Below are 20,721 nucleotides of genomic sequence, written 5' to 3' on the forward strand. Positions count from 1 at the left end.
TGGCGGACCATCTGCAGGATGCGACGTTGAACTTATGAACAACGAGTGTGACGTCACTCACTGCCTGTGCAGACATAATTTGTCAATCTTCCCGCCATGTCGGTTTTAGTCACGTGTTGTCTCTTTCGTAGACCCTAACAACGGTCCATGCCAGGTCTGGTCGATATGTGGAGACGCTATGTCGTCGTAATCTGGAAACATTTTATTTGCCTGATGGTATCGGCTCAGTTTGCTCTCTGTTTGCATGAGTTTGATGTTTTTAATTTGCGTTCACTGGATCGGAAGTGCCGATGTGTGGATTTGCAAACAGGAGGAGTTCCGGTGCGCGGTGCATTGTGGGGCTTTGTTTCGCTCGTTGAATGAGGAAGAGGGTTCTGGCATTTTAGTAAAACTGATCGAACATTACCTCATCATCATTAACATTACAACTTTACAGTTCGATCAGGAATCATTGTTCGTTTTTAGTTTTTAAACAAAACCCGAATGTTTGCAACGAAATAATCCATCTGTGGCGAATCTGCGGATTGGAAATTGGAATTGATTAATTATTTTCTTGGGTTGTTTGAGTGACTTCAGTCTTCACTCACCCGTGACGTGTGTACTGTACGGTACGGGGCTACACTACACTGTACCGTACTGTTCGCCATGAATGGAGATGGCTCAGGTGAGTATAACAGGTTGAACCCTCCGGGATCCTCGAGTTTCTCCGATGGAAGGAACTTAGTCGGTCCTGAAGATTCTCACTCGGACTGCAGGTTCAGGATCGCTCGACCTGAGGAGAACGAGTCCGGACACGGTACGTGATGTTTGCTGTTTAAATACATTTACACGGGGAATCACACCGTGTACGGGTCGGGTTACTTTGTACAAGATCGTGTTGATGTGGGTAACCACCTTTTTGACGAGGCCGAGGGGGGTAAGAGCCCTGACATGGCGTGCCCTGAAAATTGGTCTGGTCACGTGGGCCGTGTACGCCATTTTGTTTCCATTTTTCTGGAATCGTTCCCGACATGGCGTGCCCTGAAAATTGGTTTGGTCACGTGGGCCGTGTACGCCATTTTGTTTCCATTTATCGTGAATCGTTCCCGACATGGCGTGCCCTGAAAATTGGTCTGGTCACGTGGGCCGTGTACGCCATTTTGTTTCCATTTTTCTGGAATCGTTCCCGACATGGCGTGCCCTGAAAATTGGTTTGGTCACGTGGGCCGTGTACGCCATTTTGTTTCCATTCATCGTGAATCGTTCCCGACATGGCTTGCCCTGAAATTGGTTTGGTCACGTGGGCCGTGTACGCCATTTTGTTTCCATTTTTCATGAATCGTTCGGTTCCATTCTGTGAGGAAATAATATGCATCACATGATGTGTTGCTGAGAAAATATAATAAAAACATCACCATGGGAGAAAGACCTTTTTCTCGATCACCAAATTAAATTTAAATGTAGTTGCTCGATTTAATTGTAATTATTTTTCTCCTTATAATTATTTATTTAATCTTCACTCGTTCCTCATGTTCACTGTCTATCTTTCTCGATCTGTATTTCTATCATTTTTGACTTTCATCTCTTCACCTTCTTGTCTACTTGTTGCATTTCTCTGCCCATCTTCTTTTCCTTTTTTCTCCTAAGCCTTAAATTGATTTTGTGGACATGGATTATGTTACATTAACAGAATAATGAACTAAAATAAACAATTGAATCGAAATCTTGGATTCAGGGAAAGTTTGATAAAGTTAAAGAACCTGAAAGATAACTGTTTTATTCGTCAGACGGTAGCTGTGTGGCGTGCTCTCGTGAGATGTCACACGATCTCGTTCCAGTCGCAACGGCATATATGGTATTTCACAAAACACTGAACCAAACACACACATGGAGCAGGAGCAGAATTACTTTATATCTTCTCTCTTTCAGAATGAAAATCAAATAAAAGATTGAGTTTGCTCGGACGTTTCACGACAAGGCCTGAGCGACTGGTGGAGGCAACAGGCTCACACGGAACTGTTCATCAAACGCAACAGTGGGGGGTTGCGGGGGGGTCAATGGAGAAACATTATGGTGATCATCGAAGCATCATTGTGCTCATCATCGTCTGGTCTTCCATTCCAATATCTGGTTCGCACGCACAGCCAGTGTGATTGGCCAGCATTCTTGAAGATCGGAGATGTTGGCGATTCCTGCGGAACAAACTGGTGCCTGCTCGGAGCATGTATGACCTCTCAACTTGTGTTTTTGTACGATCTCAACAGGAACCCATTTTCTCTCAACAGACCGAAATCCGCATGGAACCACTGCCAGGAAGTGGCATACAAAATCGTGTCGATGTACGGATCGGGTTCTCTCATACAAGATTGTATCGATGTCCTGATCGGTTTCGCTCCTACAAGACCATTTATATTTCCTAAGCTATGATGTGTTCCGTTACCATGGAGATTACTTACCGCTTGCCAAGCGACTCACCTGATTCAAAGTTCTCAAGCGAACACTCCAACGGAACGGAGCGCTCGACACAGCTTAACAACATGGTGGTCTCCATGTAAACAACATACCTGTCATGGTACTCGAATAAATGATGTCCGGGCCATAATTTTCAGTTTTATTCCATCACATTGTGACAACAACTCACAAACAAATCGATTGTATAAGGAAGCGAAAGAGAGAAATTAATAAATGGGGAATTATAATTATATGGTGAGCCTGGTGTTGGCGTAATAGTTAAGGTGGCTGGCCTGAGGTCTCAGGGTCCTAAGTTCAAGGCCCTGTCATGCCATTAAGTTAACACCACGTGGGCTGACTCAGCCTGTCATCCTTCCGAGGTCGGCACTTGGCAGAATGAGTACCGGCTTACTTGGATGAATGAGCCATTCGTGTGTCCTTCATCAGAGTGGTGACCCGTCCAGGATTGTGCCCAATTCCCTAGAAACTGCTTCGGCAGCCCTATGCGCCATCATGATGCAAAAAGGAGTGGTCATCATCATTCCAATGGTGAAATCACGTACAATCTTAAGAAATGAAAAAATTCTCGTATCCGGATTTTAAAAATTCATACATCTTTCCAAAAAAATCGAATCAATTCTTCTTTGTCATACGCCCACCATGTCCACCGGATTTCGTCAGAATCTGTCCAGAAAGTTTTCAGATATCCTGGTCACAAACAAAGAAACAAGAAGGACGTCGAGCAGAACACGATACTTGCAAAATCCTGAAGACAAATTTGACCTGAAAAATAATTGGTGGTTCAATCCAGTGACCGGATATGCAAATCGTTTTCAAACATCAAGTCCATCGGATCAAAATTGAGGATTTGACCGAAGTTGTTGACCTTTATCCGATGTTTACCTTTTGAGCCTTTGACCTCAAAATCAATAGGCTTCTTGCTCATGACAAACTCGACCATTTGGTGAAGATTCGTGAAGATCGGTTTAAGATTATGACCCGTACACGATTAACACATATACTAACAGTCAGACAAAATAACGCACGCGACTAACCAATATGTATGAAAAATCTTCGATTTGCGCAGGTAACAAACACAGACGTGTCAAAATGTATCCTCCGTTCGTCCACCTTCGGCGGCAGAGGTAATAATCTTCCAATGATCGTTCTTATAACACAAATGCCTTCCTGATTAAGAAACTAATTGTCAAATGATTTGCAGGTGAAGCTCATCTGGGGATGATGGAAACTTTCCAAAGTTATTTTCAAACTCCCCAAGATACTTTGAGCAATGAGCACGTAAAGCAGGAACCGTGTGACTCTCCTCCCGAGGACACCAGCAAAGCTGCTCGGCTGCTCAAAGGTAAGCTGAGATTCATAGAGAACACATGACACTGTTTTGACATGTTTATTATTTTAATGAGGAAGTGATTTCGTACCAAACTCTATTGCAATTTTATTTCCGGTTCCGGGTTGCTCCACGTGCGTTGCTGGTTCGTGAGTTCATCCTTCCAGTTTAACAAAGCTAAGATTCCCAGACCAGATAAGTTGTATTTTAATGTTTTTATTTTCATTCCTGTGTTGCTGGTTGTGTTTTTGTCCAATTTTCTGTGCTTAACCTCATCATGTGTTGCATTGTCGAATTATGTGTCCCGGGTAAAGTCTGTCCGACTCGTGTAGCACTGGGCTCTTCGAGTTGTTGCTACTGCCTCTGTTTTTGACCGCACCTGCTTCTTTTTAGCATGTTTTCTTCCAGGTATTGCTACTTCTGATCCCTCAGCTTAATCTTTTTCCCACCATTGTTCCCAAAAAAATACAAACAACAAAAGTCTTCTTCACTCCAAAACAACTGAAAGCTACCATATCCCTTTTTGGAATCTTCACTGAATAAAATATTTCTCCCTTCAAAAGCTCTTCCCAATATTAAAAAAAAAACCTTCAAAATTGTTTTTTTAATGCCTCCTCCTCCTCCATCAGAAAACCCACAATTTTTTTTTGTATGTATAGTCAAGGCTCATTTAAAAGCTAGTACTAGTACTCTGAAAGGATTACGATGCAAAAGGACAAAAGGAACAGCAGAGAGGGGGGAACATCAACAGCAGACATGAAGGCCAAGACAGAGGGAGGTGGATAAACAATGGGTGTGGGGAGGAATTGGGGGGGGGGCATCAGGAGAGGATGCATGTGGTGGACAAGATGGATACAGAAGGGAAGTCTCACAAGGGAAAACTGGAAAGAGGAGGGATTGGGGTGGGGAGGGGGAGGAGGGTTAACGAAAGTAGAAAATATCATGGTTTTGGGTTTGGGACGATCTGAGATGGTGGTGAACAACTGTCTGAAAAGCTGGAGGGAAGAATGAGATTTAATAGGATGTGGAAGTTGGTTCCACAGGTGGGGAAAAAGAGGAACAATTGAGTGAAGGTGAGTAGTGATCCTGGATTTAGGCTGTTTCACCAGAAAGGGGTTGATGGTGGATTGTGTAAGCCTTGCACGTATTGGGGGAGGGGTGAGGGGATAAAGAATAGAAAGCGCTGAGGGTGCAAGACCACAAAGGAAGTGGTAGAACACGGAGACCATCAACCTGTCTGTGAAGTGATAGGCCCATAGACTCGGCTTCAATGCAGGAGATTCCAATAATCTGAAGGCCATCGTTTCCACAGCGCTGAGCTGAGCAAGATGTAAGGCAGATGTCCTGCTCACAACGACGCATGCAGATTGTGTGGCAAACTCGGCCATTGGGCCAAGTTCTGTCTTACTTCCAAGTTTCCACAACTACGACCCAACCTCCCATCAAATGCCTGCAGCTACCAAGCCCCTAGAAATTCTGCTCCCAACAGCTGTCGTCAAATAGGGAATGCTTGCTGGACCCCTCAGACATCATATACTCGTGTTGCCCCTCACAATACACAACAAGATACGGGACAACACCCCTACATAAGATATTCGTGGTCCCCTGATACTAATGGTGTTCTCCATGCCACTGAACAACATGAAGCAATGTACAACACTCGTATCACGAAAAAGCAACACAGGCTTCCAAACAACAACGATCTTGATGATGGCGCGTCACAATTTGATTCATTGGTTTTTGGCTCGATTAATACTATTAGTCAATGTAACAAAGCTAACATTTCCCTTCATCTCAAGCTACACGACAGACCAGGTGTTCATTATTCGCCCCCTCTGGACTTAGTCCGAAACAGGGGCTTATGGATTGGGTCTTATCCGTGCGTCCATCCGCAACCATTCCTTGAATATGCATGGTCCGATTTTGTTCAAACTTGGCACAAAGACAATACATGAGAGTATAACATATGCAGCATGAGGCGGTCTTTAACTCTTTACAGCAAAATTACTAAAACCACGTGGGCTCTGACATTTTATGTCTTTTTCGCCTTGTTTTCAGCTTAAGGCGGACACAGTTAGTTGCCCAAGGAAACACCACCCATTCATAATTTCGACGCATGGTTCTGGAAATGTCGGATTTCCCTCACGATGAACCTTGCACAGTTTCACTGACTACCTTCAGACAGCATGGGGAGTGCTAAATGCACACAACGGAACCCATATCAATTGTTTTGATGAACCCACATCATCGAACCCTAACCCGAACAACTTCCACATGTTCTTCAATCTCATTCTTCCCTCTTGTTATTCAACACAGCTGTTCACCACGATCTCAGATCACAGCCCCCTCAAGACCATGATATTTTCTAACCCTGTTAGCCTCCTTCCCCCAAAGCCCCATTTTCTTTCGAACCCTGTGCCCTTCTCCCCCCAGCCTCAAATTACTATGGACGTTGCCGATGGCAACAATGGATCACCGTGGATAAGCACACGCTTTTTTGTTGTGGATGTCCATGGTCCTGCAGTTCTTGTCTTCCATCATTTGCAAGAATGTCCATGTTGTAACGCTGCAATGTTCAGTAAGCAGTAACCAACCACTGGTTTACAACAATGTAAAGGACATCATGAATGAATAAGATAAGGGAGAGCCATGTCTGTCCCGTGTGCATGAATAAGATTAGATAGACCGTGTCTGTCCCGTGTTCCCATGTGAATGAATAAGATTAGATATGGCCATGTCTGTCCCGTGTGAATGAATAAGATTAGATAGAGCCATGTCTGTCCAGTGTTCCCATGTGAATGTGATGTGTGAATTCCAGCGTCTGTTGCGCTGCACCATCAATGTCCAGCGTGTATTGCGGTCCCATCAATGTCCAGCGTGTGTTGCGGTCCCATCAATGTCCAGCGTGTGTTGCGGTGTCCCACCAATGTCCAGCGTGTGTTGCGGTCCCATGAAAGTATAGTGTGTGTTGTGGTGGCCCATCAATTTCCAGCGTGTGTTGCGGTCCCATCAATGTCTAGTGTGTGTTGCGGTGTCCCATAAATCTCCAGCTTGTGTTGCGGTGTCCCATCAATTTCCAGCATGTGTTGCGGTGTCCCATCAATTTCCAGTGTGTGTTGCGGTGTCCCATCAATTTCCAGTGTGTGTTGCGGTGTCCCATAAATCTCCAGCGTGTGTTGCGGTGTCCCATCAATCTTCAGCGTGTGTTGCGGTGTCCCATCAATTTCCAGTGTGTGTTGCGGTGTCCCATAAATCTCCAGCGTGTGTTGCGGTGTTCCATCAATCTTCACCGTGTGATGCGGTGTCCTATCAATTTCCAGTGTGTGTTGCGGTGTCTCATAAATCTCCAGCGTGTGTTGCGGTGTCCCATCAATCTTTGAGCGAACAACGAGATATGGCGGACCATGTGCAGGGTGCGGTGTTGAACCTGTGAACCACGACTGTGACGTCATTCACACTGTTGGTGCAGACATAGTTTGTCAATCTTCCAGCAATCTGCCAGTTTTAGTCACGTGTTTCCTCCTTCACAGATCCTAATATTAACTAGATGGTATTGATAGAAAACTTACCCTGCGCAGTCAACTTGGTGCAAGTGAACTCTTTTGTTTTTGAAGTGTTTTTTTTGTCTTTGATCGTATATGGCTGCCAGACCACGTGACATAAATTTATATTCTCGAATATAATTGTTGCATAGATCATGCTCAATAAATTTCAAAATGATCAGACTAAGCGTTGCCGAATTATGACGTCATAATGCAGACACCTATGACATCATCATTAACATATATATCTTATTCCCCATGGGGTGTACTTGACAATGAGCCATGTTTCAATTTTTTCCATTAAGTGGTTTGGGAGATAGAGGTTGTGACGTTTTTCCAAGATGGCGTCCATACCACGTGACCTATGACGTCATACTTATCAGCAAAAAATCTACAGGCAGAGGCGCTCCTGTAGTAAAAATTTCATGTCAATCGGATCAACGGTTGCCGAGAAAATGAATTTTTAAAATGCAGACACGGCACACGTACGGCACACATATGGCACGTGTACGCACCCGATTGCTTAACTTCATCTTCGCTTCGCGAGCTTCGACGGTAATAACGGTCCATACTAGGTCTCGCCCCCATGTGGAGACGCCATGTCGTCGTGATCGGTATTCGGTAACCATTTTATTTGTCTGATGTTATCCGCTCAGTTTGCTCTCTGGTTTCATGAGTTTGACGTTTTTAATTTAAGTTCGCTGGACCGGAAGCGCCGTTGTGTGGATTTGTCAACAGGAGTAGTTCCGGGTCGCAGGGCATTCTGGGGCTTCATTTCACTCAGTGAATGAGGATGAGGATAGATGAGGGCGAGACTACCGGAAGTAAGCTGTAACACGTGCCCTTTTGTGGTTTGTTTTCAACGTATCCAATCACGTGACTTGTCGCGAAGGGTGCACTAACCGGAAGTTACGTAGTTCCGCGGGCGACCATTCTGACATTTTCATAAAACTGATCCAACATTACCTCATCATCATCATTACAACTTTACAGTTTGATCTGGAATAATTGTTCGTTTTTAGTTTCGAAACAAAACCCGAATGTTTGCAACGAAATCATCGATCTGTGGCGAATCTGCGGATTGGAATTGATTAATTATTTTTTGAAGGACGCTTGAGTGAACTCTGTCTTCACTCGCACATTGACATTGTTGTTTGTACTGTGTGGGACTGTACCACACTGTACTTCACTCTTCACTGTACTTCACTCTTCACTGTACTTCACTCTTCACTGTACTGTTCGCCATGAATGGAGATGTCTCAGGTGAGGATAACAGGTTGAACCCTCCGGGATCCTCGAGTTTCTCCGATGGAAGGAACTTGGTCGGTCCTGAAGATTCTCACTCGGACTGCAGGTTCAGGATCGCTCGACCTGAGGAGAACAAGTCCGGACACGGTACGTGATGTTTACTGTTTAAATACATTTACACGGGGAATTACACCATGTACGGGTCGGGTTCACTCTTACAAGATCGTGTCTACGTCCTAATCGGGTTCCCTCGAACAAGATCGTGTCGATGTCCTGACCCGGTGACCCGATCCCATTCGCAATCGGAGATCGAACAGACATTTTGATTCCTGATAGATTCGTTAATGGACAAGTTTTATTTATTTATTTATTTGATTGTTTGTTTGTTTATTTATTTTGTATACTAAGTCGAGGCTCGTGTTGGAGCTAACGCACAGAACATACAATAAAGGGAGCGGGAGACAAGAGGGGGAGAGACAGGGAAGCACAACAACATTAGAGAACAGCGACATCGGGAGATCTGTGGAAGGGAGTGGGCTGGGGGAGGATGTGGTCCACGGGATAAACTAGATGGACACTAATGGGACCTTCAGGAAAGGAAACTAAATTTGAAAAAGGTGGGTTTGGGGTGTATTAATAGGGGTAGAAAAGATCAAGGTTTTGTATGGGGGAAGATAAGAGATGGTGGTGAACAGCTGTTTTAAAGACCTGGAGGGAGGAGTGGGATTATAGATAGTGAGGGAGTTTGTTCCAGAGGTTTTTTTTCAAATTCCGTTTTCTTTCCTGAAGCTCCCATTGGTGTCCATTTGTTTATCCCATGTACCCCGCCCCATCCCTCTCTCTTCCACAGATCTCCCAATGTCCCTGTTCTCCACTCTTGTTATGCTTCCCTCTCTCTCGCCCTCTTGTTTCCCCCTCCCTTTATGATGTTTCATGTGTGTTTATGTTTGTGCTTTTGTTTTTTATGTGCTAGCCCCTACACAAGCCTTGACTTTGTATACAAAAAATAAATTGAAAAAAAGGGCAGAAGGTCAAAGGACAATATCACATACAATACAATCATCAGTTTCCATCTGGTTGACTTGAAATTTGAATAGAGTCTGAAAATCGGATCTCATTGAATTGGTTCCCTTATTATCCCCAACGCACTTCCCAACTCCTCAACCCCCCCCCCCCCCCGCCACAACTCTAACCCCTCTTCCCCCCACCAAAACTCCTCAACCACACTCCACCCCAAAAGCATTAACTTCCCGCTCCCAACTCCACCCCACCTTTGCTCTCCCTCCCCATCCCCCTCTCAACTCTCAGGTATAAATCCCCTCCCGACTTCAAAGCCGATATATCGGTCCAATACTTGTACATACATAAATGGGTGGACTAAACGTAAAAAGTGCTGTTGTTCTGCAATGGTAAAACATACATGCATAGAAATACCAAGAAATAAAAGCATCTCGAAGGCCGTCTTTCAGTTTGTTGCCCTCCTGACAGAAAATACATACGTCTAAATCCACCTTACGGGGCCTTTTCAACATCAACAGGGGCTCCATCATCAGCGATTTTGAAAACAAATAAAACAAGATTAATTTATTTAAAATCTTTCTATTTGCTTTCAGCAACAATTTATACTATTGGGCTTGACACAAACATTTTCAGAGGGAAACGTAGCTTCAATCAATGATTTTCTTACCTGACTTTCAATGCCACATTCATGACCACATGAACAGAGCCACCTGCTACCAATAGATACACCTGAGCACAATGTTGGTTATGTAGGTTAGGCTTATAAGAATGACCAGCACAACTTCCAAAAGTTGTATTAATTTCATCATAATCATGAAAATATCAAATTTGTCCATAAAAAAGGTCTTCGGCAGCCATATTGGATTTGCCATTTTGCGCGCTTACGAAGCAAAGCCGAGCTTGGCAACAAGCAGATTCAAATTCAGCATACCTAATTCACCCTAGAAAGGTTTGTTGACATCTGGTACTCAGAAATGCCTTTTATTTCCTGTATAATATGCTACTTCAATTTCTCATCGTCTATTTTTTTTTAAAGTTTCGTTAGACAATCTTTCTTGGGCAAACTGCATTTCAAAGTAGGCCTCCAAAGATAGCAGCCAACTGCGCATCCTTCGTTGTACAGAGTCCTTCCTTGGCACACCTGTACTCCTATCCACTGACGAGGCTTCCATCTGCAACTTGATGGAGCACTGCTCTCCCCTCTGGGCTGGCTCCCCTGCCTCACATCTTTCTCAGCTTGACGCCGCGGAAAACAAGGCCTTTAATATTGTTAGAATCTCCCGCGATGAAGAGTCTACGTCCTGTCACTTCGCCATCGCAGACAGGTCGGTGGTCTCTTTGCCTTCTACCACGTCCTGTCTCGTTTTGTACCCTCTACTCTTTTTATGCTTTGTCTCCCCAATATTTTTGCAGGGCACACATGGTCCACTATCAACCCCTTCTGGTGAAACCACCTAAATCCAGGATCACTGCTCACCTCCACTCATTTGTTCCTCCTTTTCTACACCTGTGGAACCAACATCCACATCCTCTTCAATCTCATTCTTATCTCCACGTCTTCAAGACCGCTGTTCAACACCATCTCATCTCCAATCCAAAAACATTATCTTTTCTTCCCTCGTTACCCCCCATCCACACAATCCCAATCCCTACTCCTTCCCAACTCCAATTTTCCCTCCTGAGAGTTGCCTTCTGTATCCTACTTGTCCACCTCCTGCATCCTCTCCTACCACCCCCTCCCCCCTTTTCCTCCATATACCCTCTGTTTGTCCACCCCTCTCTGTCTTGGCCATCGGCACTGCTGTTGGTGTTTCCCCCTCTCTCTGCTGTTCCTTTTGTCCTGAAGCGTCCTGATCCGTTCAGTGTACTAATAAGAGCTCTTCCACGGGCGTTGAGTATGTATTCCAAAAAAATGAAAAAGGTTATTTCATGTTGAGTTTGAATGGGATGTTTTTATTTTCAGATTTTATTGTGGAAGTGAAGGTGGAGTCCGAGTTCATTGATGATTCCTCCTCGCTTGTCAAAGGTCTGAATAACAATAATGATAACTAGAACGGGCACTCGGTAGAGCGCATACCTTCGCCGCAGCTACTGTTCTGTACTTGGTAAAAATACGATTTTGACCTTTTCGTGACCTTGACCTTGACCTTGACCTTTGACCCGATTGCTCCCAAAATCTAATCAAATGTGTCCCGTATAATAACCAATCATCCCACCAAATTTCATGCAATTCGGTTGAATACTTTTTGAGTTATGCGAATAACATACACACACACACACAGACATACAAATAAATACACAGCGATCAAAACATAACCTTCCGCTTTTGCGAAGGTAATAAAAATAAAAATATTCCAGACTGTTTTCCTCAGTAAGAAACAAATTGTCATATGGTTTACAGGTGAAGATCTGGGGACGATGGACACTTTGCAAAGTTATTTTCAGACCTCCCATGATGCTTTGAGCAATGTGCGTGTGAAGCAGGAACCACTTGGTTCTTTCCCCGGGGAGTCCGACAAAGCTGCTCAGCCGCTTGAAGGTAAGCGACACATGCTTCACCTGTTTTGTTTTGTTTTTGTTCTTTTTACTGATGAAATGATTTTGATCGAACTCTGCAGAACAAAAGATCAATTAAATATCGGTCAACAAAAAGGGCTTGCTTAGCCTGGTGTTGGCTTAGCAGTTAGGGTGCCGGCTTGGGATCCGAGGATCCTGGGTTTGAATCCCGATTGATTACTGAATTAACGCCAGGGGGGTTGACTCAGCCTGTCATCCTTCCTAGGTCGGCAAATTGAGTACTAGGTCACTGGTAATTCCCTGTGTTTCGCAAGAGGCGACTAACAGGGTTGGCGGCAGGAAGGGCATCCGGCCATAAAACATTGCTTCAAAAAGGGGACCATGGTTCCCAAAAAAGGCCAACCCCTGCTTTCCGGGAAAAATGGCCTCCAAAGGTGGTTCCAAGAGGGCTTGTTTGTCTATACTGGGCAGGGATATTATTTGCTTCTAAAATAACCAGAAATATTTCTGTACTTTGTATTTCTGGCCTTTATTCAGGATTGATCTTTTGGGAACTGAGTGGCATGCTGATGAGGAGGGGAGATTAATTGAAGCTGAAGGGAAAGGTGTATGCTGCATGTGTGAGAAGTGTTATGATTTATGGGAGCGAGACATGGGTAATGAACGTGGAGCAGCAACGAAGGCTGGAAAGGGTGGAAATGCGAATGGTTCGGTGGATGTGTGGAGTATCGTTGAGAGAGAGGAAGACAAATGACGAATTACGAAAGATGATGGGAATAGAGCCTGTGATGGATGCTGTGAAGAGAAACAGGTTGAGATGGTTTGGTCATGTGTTGAGGAAGGATGAAAGTGACTGGTTGAGAAGAGTGATGGAAATGAATGTAGAAGGAAGTAGAGGATGGGGAAGACCAAGAAAGACTTGGCTAAAGATGGTGGAAGAAGAAATGCGTGCAAGGGGGTTAACAAGGAGAGATGCAGAAAATAGGGCAAAATGGAGAAGATTGTCATGGGGACTGCAAGGCTAACCCCGCTCTAGCAGGGAAAATGGCCTGAAAATGCATGTTGTTGTTGTTGTTGATAATCTGACCCATAAAGCCACCATTTGTAAAGTCTGTTTCATTAATAGAGTCTGGAAATAGCATTGGAAACAACAAATCAACTCGGAATATTGGGACTTGACAGGTTTCAAAGACAAATTTATGACGATCTAAACGTGTGAAGTGAAAAGTGTATTCAAGATTGTTAAATCGCACCATACAAATCGCTCAAAAGCCATTAAAGAATCTCGTCATTGAGTTCCGCAATTTTTCCCTCACCTGCACCATTTCTGGATGACTTACTGTGGAATTACGTTCTGCAACTCAGTTTCGTATCATTCTCAAAACATCTACTCTCTGATGTTTCTTTTACCATCATTTGTGTTGAACTTGGAACACTTCCTTCATCATCTGAGATCAGGTTTTCTTCTTCTTCTTTCGTGTATCATCAGATGGCCAGCTCAGTGTCGTGCAGCCATGACCTCGTCTCTGGTCCTACGTCGAAGAGGCCGGCTTCTGAAGGTGGTCTGTATCGGGGGCAGGTGGTAATTATGTGTTCGGCAGTCTGCTCAGGCTCGCCGCACTCGCACACGGCGCTATCTGCCAGGCCCCACATCTTCAGCGATGATTTGAAGTGGCCGACCCACGTACGTAGATGGTTCAGCAAGGTCCATTGCAGGCGTGGTAGGTCTTCTCCTACGATGCCACCTCCTGGGTCCCAGATGTAGCGGTGGATGCGGGTGGGCCCGGCCGTTTCCCACACCTGCTTCCAAGATGCCGCCAGCCATGCGCTTCTAGACAGGTCCTCAGGGATAGAACTGAGCATCTCTTGTGCCGCCTTGTTGTAGGGATGGCGGGACTTGAGTCTGCTTGGAGGCGCCACTATCGTTGTGGTGTTGTGCAGGATGTGCCAGTTGTGTTTCTGGGCATTCCTTGCCAGGGCGAGGGTAGCAGCCTCCCATCGGAGGCCGGCCGGGGCGATTCCCGCTAGGACTGGCAGGTGGAATGCCGGGGTGGGCTTCAAGCAACCAGCTACAATGCGGAGGGCGTTGTTAATGGCAACATCAACCTTTCTCACGTGTGGGCTTCTGCTCCAGGCTGGGGCGCAGTGTTCGGCTGCAAAGAAAACATCTACTCTCTGATGTTTCCTTTACCATCATTTGTGTTGAACTTGGAACACTTCCTTCATCATCTGAGATCAGGTTTTGTTGTGTGGGAAGTGAAAATCCCACACAATCCGGACAGCCGCTGATGACAGCCAGGAAGCCTTCCTCCCACAGGTCGCCCGTGACTACTCAGTGTCTCTCTGGCTATTGTCTTTTCCGGCTTGATCGACCTGAACCCTGTCCTGGTGGTGTAGACGCGCTGTATATCAAGAACTCCATTTCTCATTATCCGTGTACTGTACTTGCACCTCCCAAACCCCAGGACTACCTCTGGCTGCAACTTCCCTTCCGCTGCCACCTCATATTTGTCTGTGTGTTATGCTGTCCTTCAAAACAGTGATGGCTCCATCCACATCTCTCTCAGATGATATGCACCAACTTTTAACCACTCATCCCAGCTCACTCGTCCTCGCATGTGGTGATTTCAAATGTCACCACGCCAATTGGTTGGGTGTCGGTACCTCTCTCACCAGCCATGCCACCTCAGCAAAGGACTTCTATAACTCCATGAGACTGATACCTTCCCACCTGGATACCTGTCAATGCCAAATCCTTCATTGCGGATTTGGTTATGACCAACTTCCCCACCAATGTCTTGTGCTCTTCCTCTGCTCCAATTGGTTTATCGAATTGTGTGCTTGTGAAGGTCAACATCTCTCCAGCCATTCTCAGAGAGCAGCCTCGGTGCTGGCGAGTCTGGCAATTCACTCAGGCTCCGCTCGTGAGAAGACCGAGTGCCTCAATTCAGTGTTTGCTTCCAAATTCAGTGTTTGTTTGCTTCTGGCAACCTTGAGGTCTGATTCGGCAAATGGATTGGATGGCAAAGCTCATGTATCTGAAAAACCTGCTCCTGCTCTTCCTCTCTGCTCTTTTCACTCCATCATTTCCCCAAAGTCATATTCCATATGCTTGGAAGTCTGCCAATATCACTGCATTACATGAAAGGTGCAAATAGCAACACCCTTAACTACAGACCTATTGTATTCCTTCCAATCATCAGCAACGTCATTGAATCCATCACTGCAGTTCACATAAAATCATTTCTCTTCTCCAACGATCAATTCGGATTCAGACCTGGGTCACTCCACTTTGTACAATGTACATGTTGACTCTACTCTCCCAACAACGGATGGGGGCCTTCAATTTCAGACATGACATCCCGGGCATCTCTCTAGACAATGCTCAAGCTTTCTATATGGTCTGTCATCCCGTCGAGCTCTCCAAATTCTCTGCCAATGGCATCCAAGACCCACTCCATTCTTGGGTCACTGAGTTCCTCACCTCTCAAAGCAAACGTGTGTCTCTCGACGGAACCCTTTCATCTCCTCTCCCTGTCAAGGCTGGTTTGACCCAAGGCAATAGTCTTGGGCCCCATCCGAACCCTAATCTTCATCAATGGTCTCTTTGACTCTTTGTAAAATCCTGTTTATCTCCTTGCTGACGACTCCACCCTTTTCCGTGACATCTCATCGTTCAGATAAACAGGCAGCAGCTTCTTCCCTCTCTTCATACCTTGACAAGATCATGTGCTGGTCAAACACTTGGAATATGTCTTTCAATCATGAGAAATCTCACACACATTATCTCTCATCTGGCAAACCCGCCTATATGCTTTATTCACACCTCTCTCAAAGAACTTCAGTCGCTCACACTCTTGGATCTTGCTGTGAAGCATGAAATTTCTTGGGCAAACCACATTTCAAAGTTCACCTCCAAAGCCAGTCACCGATTGGGCATCCTCTGTGGTGCAATGTCTTTCCTTGGCACACCTGAACTCTTGTTCTCCCATAAGGCCTTCGTCTGCAGCTTGATGGAGTACTGCTCTCCCATCTAGGCTGGTGAACCCTGCCTTACACGTCCCTCTGCCTTGTTTCACCCCCATTCTGGTATTGCACCTCCTGCCCTCTCTGTGCCTTGCTACCATCAACCTCCTCCTCCTCCTCCTCCTCCTCCTCCTCCTCCCCCCCACCCCCTCCCTTCCCAGGATTCTGAAAATGCACGTGGTCCACCAGCAACCCCCTCCTCACTGAAAGTCTCAAAATCCATGATCACTGCTCACCTACACTTATTTGTTCCTCATTTTCCCCACCTATGGAACCAACTTTCACATTGTACAACTATCGGGGATGCCTCTTCGCAGTGATTGCACCATTGAATGCAAGTCAGGGGCCAAATCTTCCCTATTCTTCCCTGCTGTCCAGATTTGTCAGGGAAGCGCAGTCACGGTCAGAGTGCCGTTCGGTCCCCGTGGACCGGCCCTTTCCCTCTTGTCTCCTCTCTCTTTCTTTCTCTTTCTCTCTAGCTCTGCCGTGGCCCTCACTTTGTGAAGGTGGGGGATCTCTGGTTCACTCCTGGGAGATCGATCGACTGTCTCTGTGCCGCAGACTTGTTGGAGAGAACTGTCCGGTGCTATACAACAACAACAACAACAACAACAACAACTTCCACCGTCTTCAATCTCATTCTTCCCTCCAGTTATTCAACACAGCTGTTCATCACCATCTCAGATCACAGCCCCCCCAAGACCATGATATTTTCTAACCCTGTTAGCCCCCTTCCCCCAAAGCCCCATTTTCTTTCTAACCCTGTGCCCTTCTCCCGCCAGCCTCAAATTTACAGCTTTCTGCTGTTCCTTTTGTTCTGTTGCATCCTCATCTCTTCTATGTCCTCAGTCTTCGATGCGCCGAGTCCGTATACAAAAAAACTTGACGTCACGGGTTGGCAACCATCGTGCAGGCTTGATGGGCTGTGTGGTCTCTTTTTGTGTTGAAGTTCCTTGTAAGGGAAGTCGTTTATTATATATTGTGAACCGTGGAGTCTGCCCATACTTTCTTCTGTCTCCCGTTCATGGCGGGCGTGTCCCTTGCTGCGTTTTAAAAAGCTCATCATTCACTTTTGAAATGACTGGAGAAGGCATGAATAATGCTGATACGAAATTTAATTTAGCAAGCAGGATATTTTGCCCTCTTCTTAGACAAATCTAACCTCTACCGCCCAGTGTTGAACCACCATTTTGTGATGGGTGGTATAAGTAGCTCAGAGATTTGAATCTGAGTGAACCTAAGAAAGAATGCATCGCACTTAACCTTTTTAAAGTCCATTCAATTATTTAAATTGATAGATTAACTTAAACATTTCCCAACATGGGGATGGATGCTTTGGCTTGCTTTTCCTGTCACTGGGGATGGATACTTTTACTCGTTATAATATATTTTTCAAATATGGTTTAACTTTTGATATATATTTTTAAAAGATGACTTTGGTGACTTGTCTTTACAGAAAAACAAATGAAACTGGTTTCCTGGTCCAACTGTTCCCAGATGTTTGACCAGGAAGATATTAATCCACACATCACTCAGACCATTTCTGAAGAAACTGACAAATTCAGCCATGTGTCAAACAACTGCACTTGTAAACATTGTACAGAGCCCCTTAATAATTTCCAAGGACGTCTCTCCTCATCTATTAACATTGATAATTTCCATGAGAGACTACACAAGTGCTCCGTGTGCAACAAGACCTTCCCTGTTATCTCAGCGTTGCAAACCCATGGAAGAATCCATTCGGGTGAGAAGCCTTTCAAGTGTTCTCTCTGCAACAAAGCGTTTGCTCATTCATCAGTTTTATATGTCCATAAAAGAACACACACAGGAGAGAGACCATACAAGTGTTCTGTGTGTGATAAAGCGTTTGCTCACTTATCAACGTTGTACAATCATCAAAGAACACACACAGGAGAGAAGCCCTATAAATGTTCTGTTTGTCATAAGGCATTTATTCAATCAGCGCAATTATACTGTCATCAAAGTACACACACAAGAGAGATGCCATACAAATGCTCTGTATGTCATAAGGCCTTTAGTGAATCATCACATTTGCACTTTCATCAAACAATGCACACAGTAGAGAAGCCCCACAAGTGCTCCGTGTGTCATGAGGCCTTTGGTCAATTGATAGATTTACACGATCATGAAAGAATGCACACGGAAGAGAAGACCGTCAAGTGTTCTGTGTGTCAGAAATCATTTACCTGCTGGAAAATATTAAGAGAGCATCAGAGAATACACACGGAAGAGAACAATTCAGAAACAGAAGAGAAGCCCTACCGGTGTTCTGTGTGCAACAATTCATTTACTGCGTTACCATCTTTAAAACGACATCAAAAAATGCACAGTGGAGAAAAGCCGTACAGGTGTTCTGTTTGCAGTAAATCATTTACTGCATTATCATTTTTAAAAGTACATCAAAGAATACACAGGTGAGAAGCAATGCAAAAAACAACACCTCCAGAGGAAGAACAACTCGAAGTTACTAACTCAGCTCAAATAGCATCTTTGCAAACAAAACAAATAAGACTAACAAAGATAGATCACAATGAGGAAGAGAATAACGGACAACAGGAGGAAGAAGAGGTTGACAACGAACAGCAAAGACTTGAAGAAGAGTTGGCTAATAAAAGAGGAAATCAAAGTAATTTCACCAAGGCAAAGACCACAACTCCACCGAATAAAAAACAACAAACTGGAGATACAAGTAAGGAGAATAAACAACGGTTACTAAAATTCTCCCCAAATCACCTAATTTGAGAGAAATTAACAATGTGAGTTTTGCAGCAGCACTGAATGACAAAAAGAAAATAACACGCAAACAACACAAAAATGACAATCTGACCAGAAACAAAACACCACCTTGGAAACAGAGAGTGGAGAAGCAGAGACACCAACTGAGAAGGAAACTGGACAAATGGAACAATTCAATAAGGGAAACAGAAGTCCAAAGCTCAAGAAAAGAATCGGACAAATAAAAAGGAAATACAACATTGAAAACAATGGGCTGGAACCATTAGCTGCCCATAATAAGCTCCACATACACCAGATAGCAGGGAAAATAGAAACTATGATGAGGCCAACAACAGAAGAAAGCAAAATCAACAGTTTGAAAACAACCTGAAAAACTTATACAGGGAACTAGGGAAACAGAAACAAAATGTAGCAACTCCCCTGAGAAAAGAGCATCTTGAAAAATTCTGGAAAGGGATACATGAAGATGAAAGAGAACACAACAAGGAAGCAGATTGGATACCGATCTTGTTCAAACTTGGCACACAGAAAATGAATGATGTGTTGCATATGCACATCATTTTATTTTTCCGAGAGCAGATCCAAGATGGCAGACTGGCAGCCATTTTGTTACTTAAACGTGTTCCCAACCATTTCTCGGACAGGCATGGACACATTTTGTTCAAACTTGGCAAAGAGACAATACATGAGAGCATGCATATGCAGATTTTGTTTTGGAATCCGACCAAAGATGGCCGACTGATGGCCTTTAACTCCATACAGCAAACTTACTAAAACCATGGGGGCTATGAAATTTTATGTCTTTTTCTTCTTGTTAATAAATGCTTTCCTACAATATTATCATTGTTTTTGTTATTTATTTTGTAACTGGAATGCCATGCCATGGAAGGACATATTAAGCTGCTCTATACACCTTAACATGGCACGCATTTAGAAACATGGGAATCATACCGAATTATTTGGAGTTGATTCGCTTAATCAACTCAGGAGACCATAAGGAGCATTTTGGTGCATCACATTCCACATCAGAAAGCTCCAGTATAACTCCACAAAAATATGCCTCACACACACACGCACACACACACCTCATACATTTATAGCGGATAAGTTACAGAATAAGTTCGAGTTTCAAGGCGTTTCGTCCTTTTTTTTCATCAATTATGCCCTCTTTGGAAAATATCACATCAGTAGTGGACATGTATTACAATTCTTGCTGTGGTTATGCACGTTTGAAGCTGGTGGAATGGATTTTCAGTTCTTGGTCGTTTTTACCCACACCACCAAAGGTGGCTGGAGGTTATGTTTTCACCCCTGTCTGTCTGTTTGTGAACAGGATATCTCAAAAAGTTGTGGACGGATTCGGCCGAAATTTGGTGGCGAGGTGGTGTCTGTGACGATGATGAAATGATGAGATTTGGGAGAAGATTTGGATCAGAGAAATTATTCGTGATTCTTCACCAATGAGAGATTGGGACCAAAAGCGATATATAGCACAACAACAACAACAACATGCATTTTAAGGCCATTTTCCCTGCTAGAGCGGGGGTTAGCCTTGCGGTCCCCATGACAATCTTCTCCATTTTGCCCTATTTTCTGCATCTCTCCTTGTTAACCCCCTTGCCCGCATTTCTTCTTCCACCATCTTTAGCCAAGTCTTTCTCGGTCTTCCCCATCCTCTACTTCCTTCTACATTCATTTCCATCACTCTTCTCAACCAGTCACTTTCATCCTTCCTCAACACATGACCAAACCATCTCAACCTGTTCCTCTTCACAGCATCAATCACAGGCTCTATTCCCATCATCTTTCACATTTCATAATTTGTCTTCCTCT

At 44.5% G+C, this 20,721-nt stretch overlaps 1 protein-coding gene across 1 annotated transcript; it reads left to right on the forward strand.

The window, feature by feature from the left end:
- Positions 1-645: 645 nt before the first annotated feature.
- LOC144892122 (uncharacterized) lies at positions 646-19,725 on the forward strand. The gene is made up of 6 exons (XM_078777338.1): positions 646-796; positions 3,653-3,793; positions 8,584-8,715; positions 11,552-11,614; positions 11,990-12,127; positions 17,588-19,725. The coding sequence occupies exons 1-6, from the start codon at positions 646-648 to the stop codon at positions 18,568-18,570; spliced, it is 1,608 nt and encodes a 535-aa protein (XP_078633464.1). The 3' UTR covers positions 18,571-19,725.
- The last annotated feature ends 996 nt before the right edge of the window (positions 19,726-20,721 follow it).

Source organism: Myxine glutinosa, chromosome 5, assembly GCF_964187855.1.
Source record: "Myxine glutinosa chromosome 5, kmMyxGlut1.1, whole genome shotgun sequence".
Classification (NCBI taxonomy): domain Eukaryota; kingdom Metazoa; phylum Chordata; class Myxini; order Myxiniformes; family Myxinidae; genus Myxine; species Myxine glutinosa.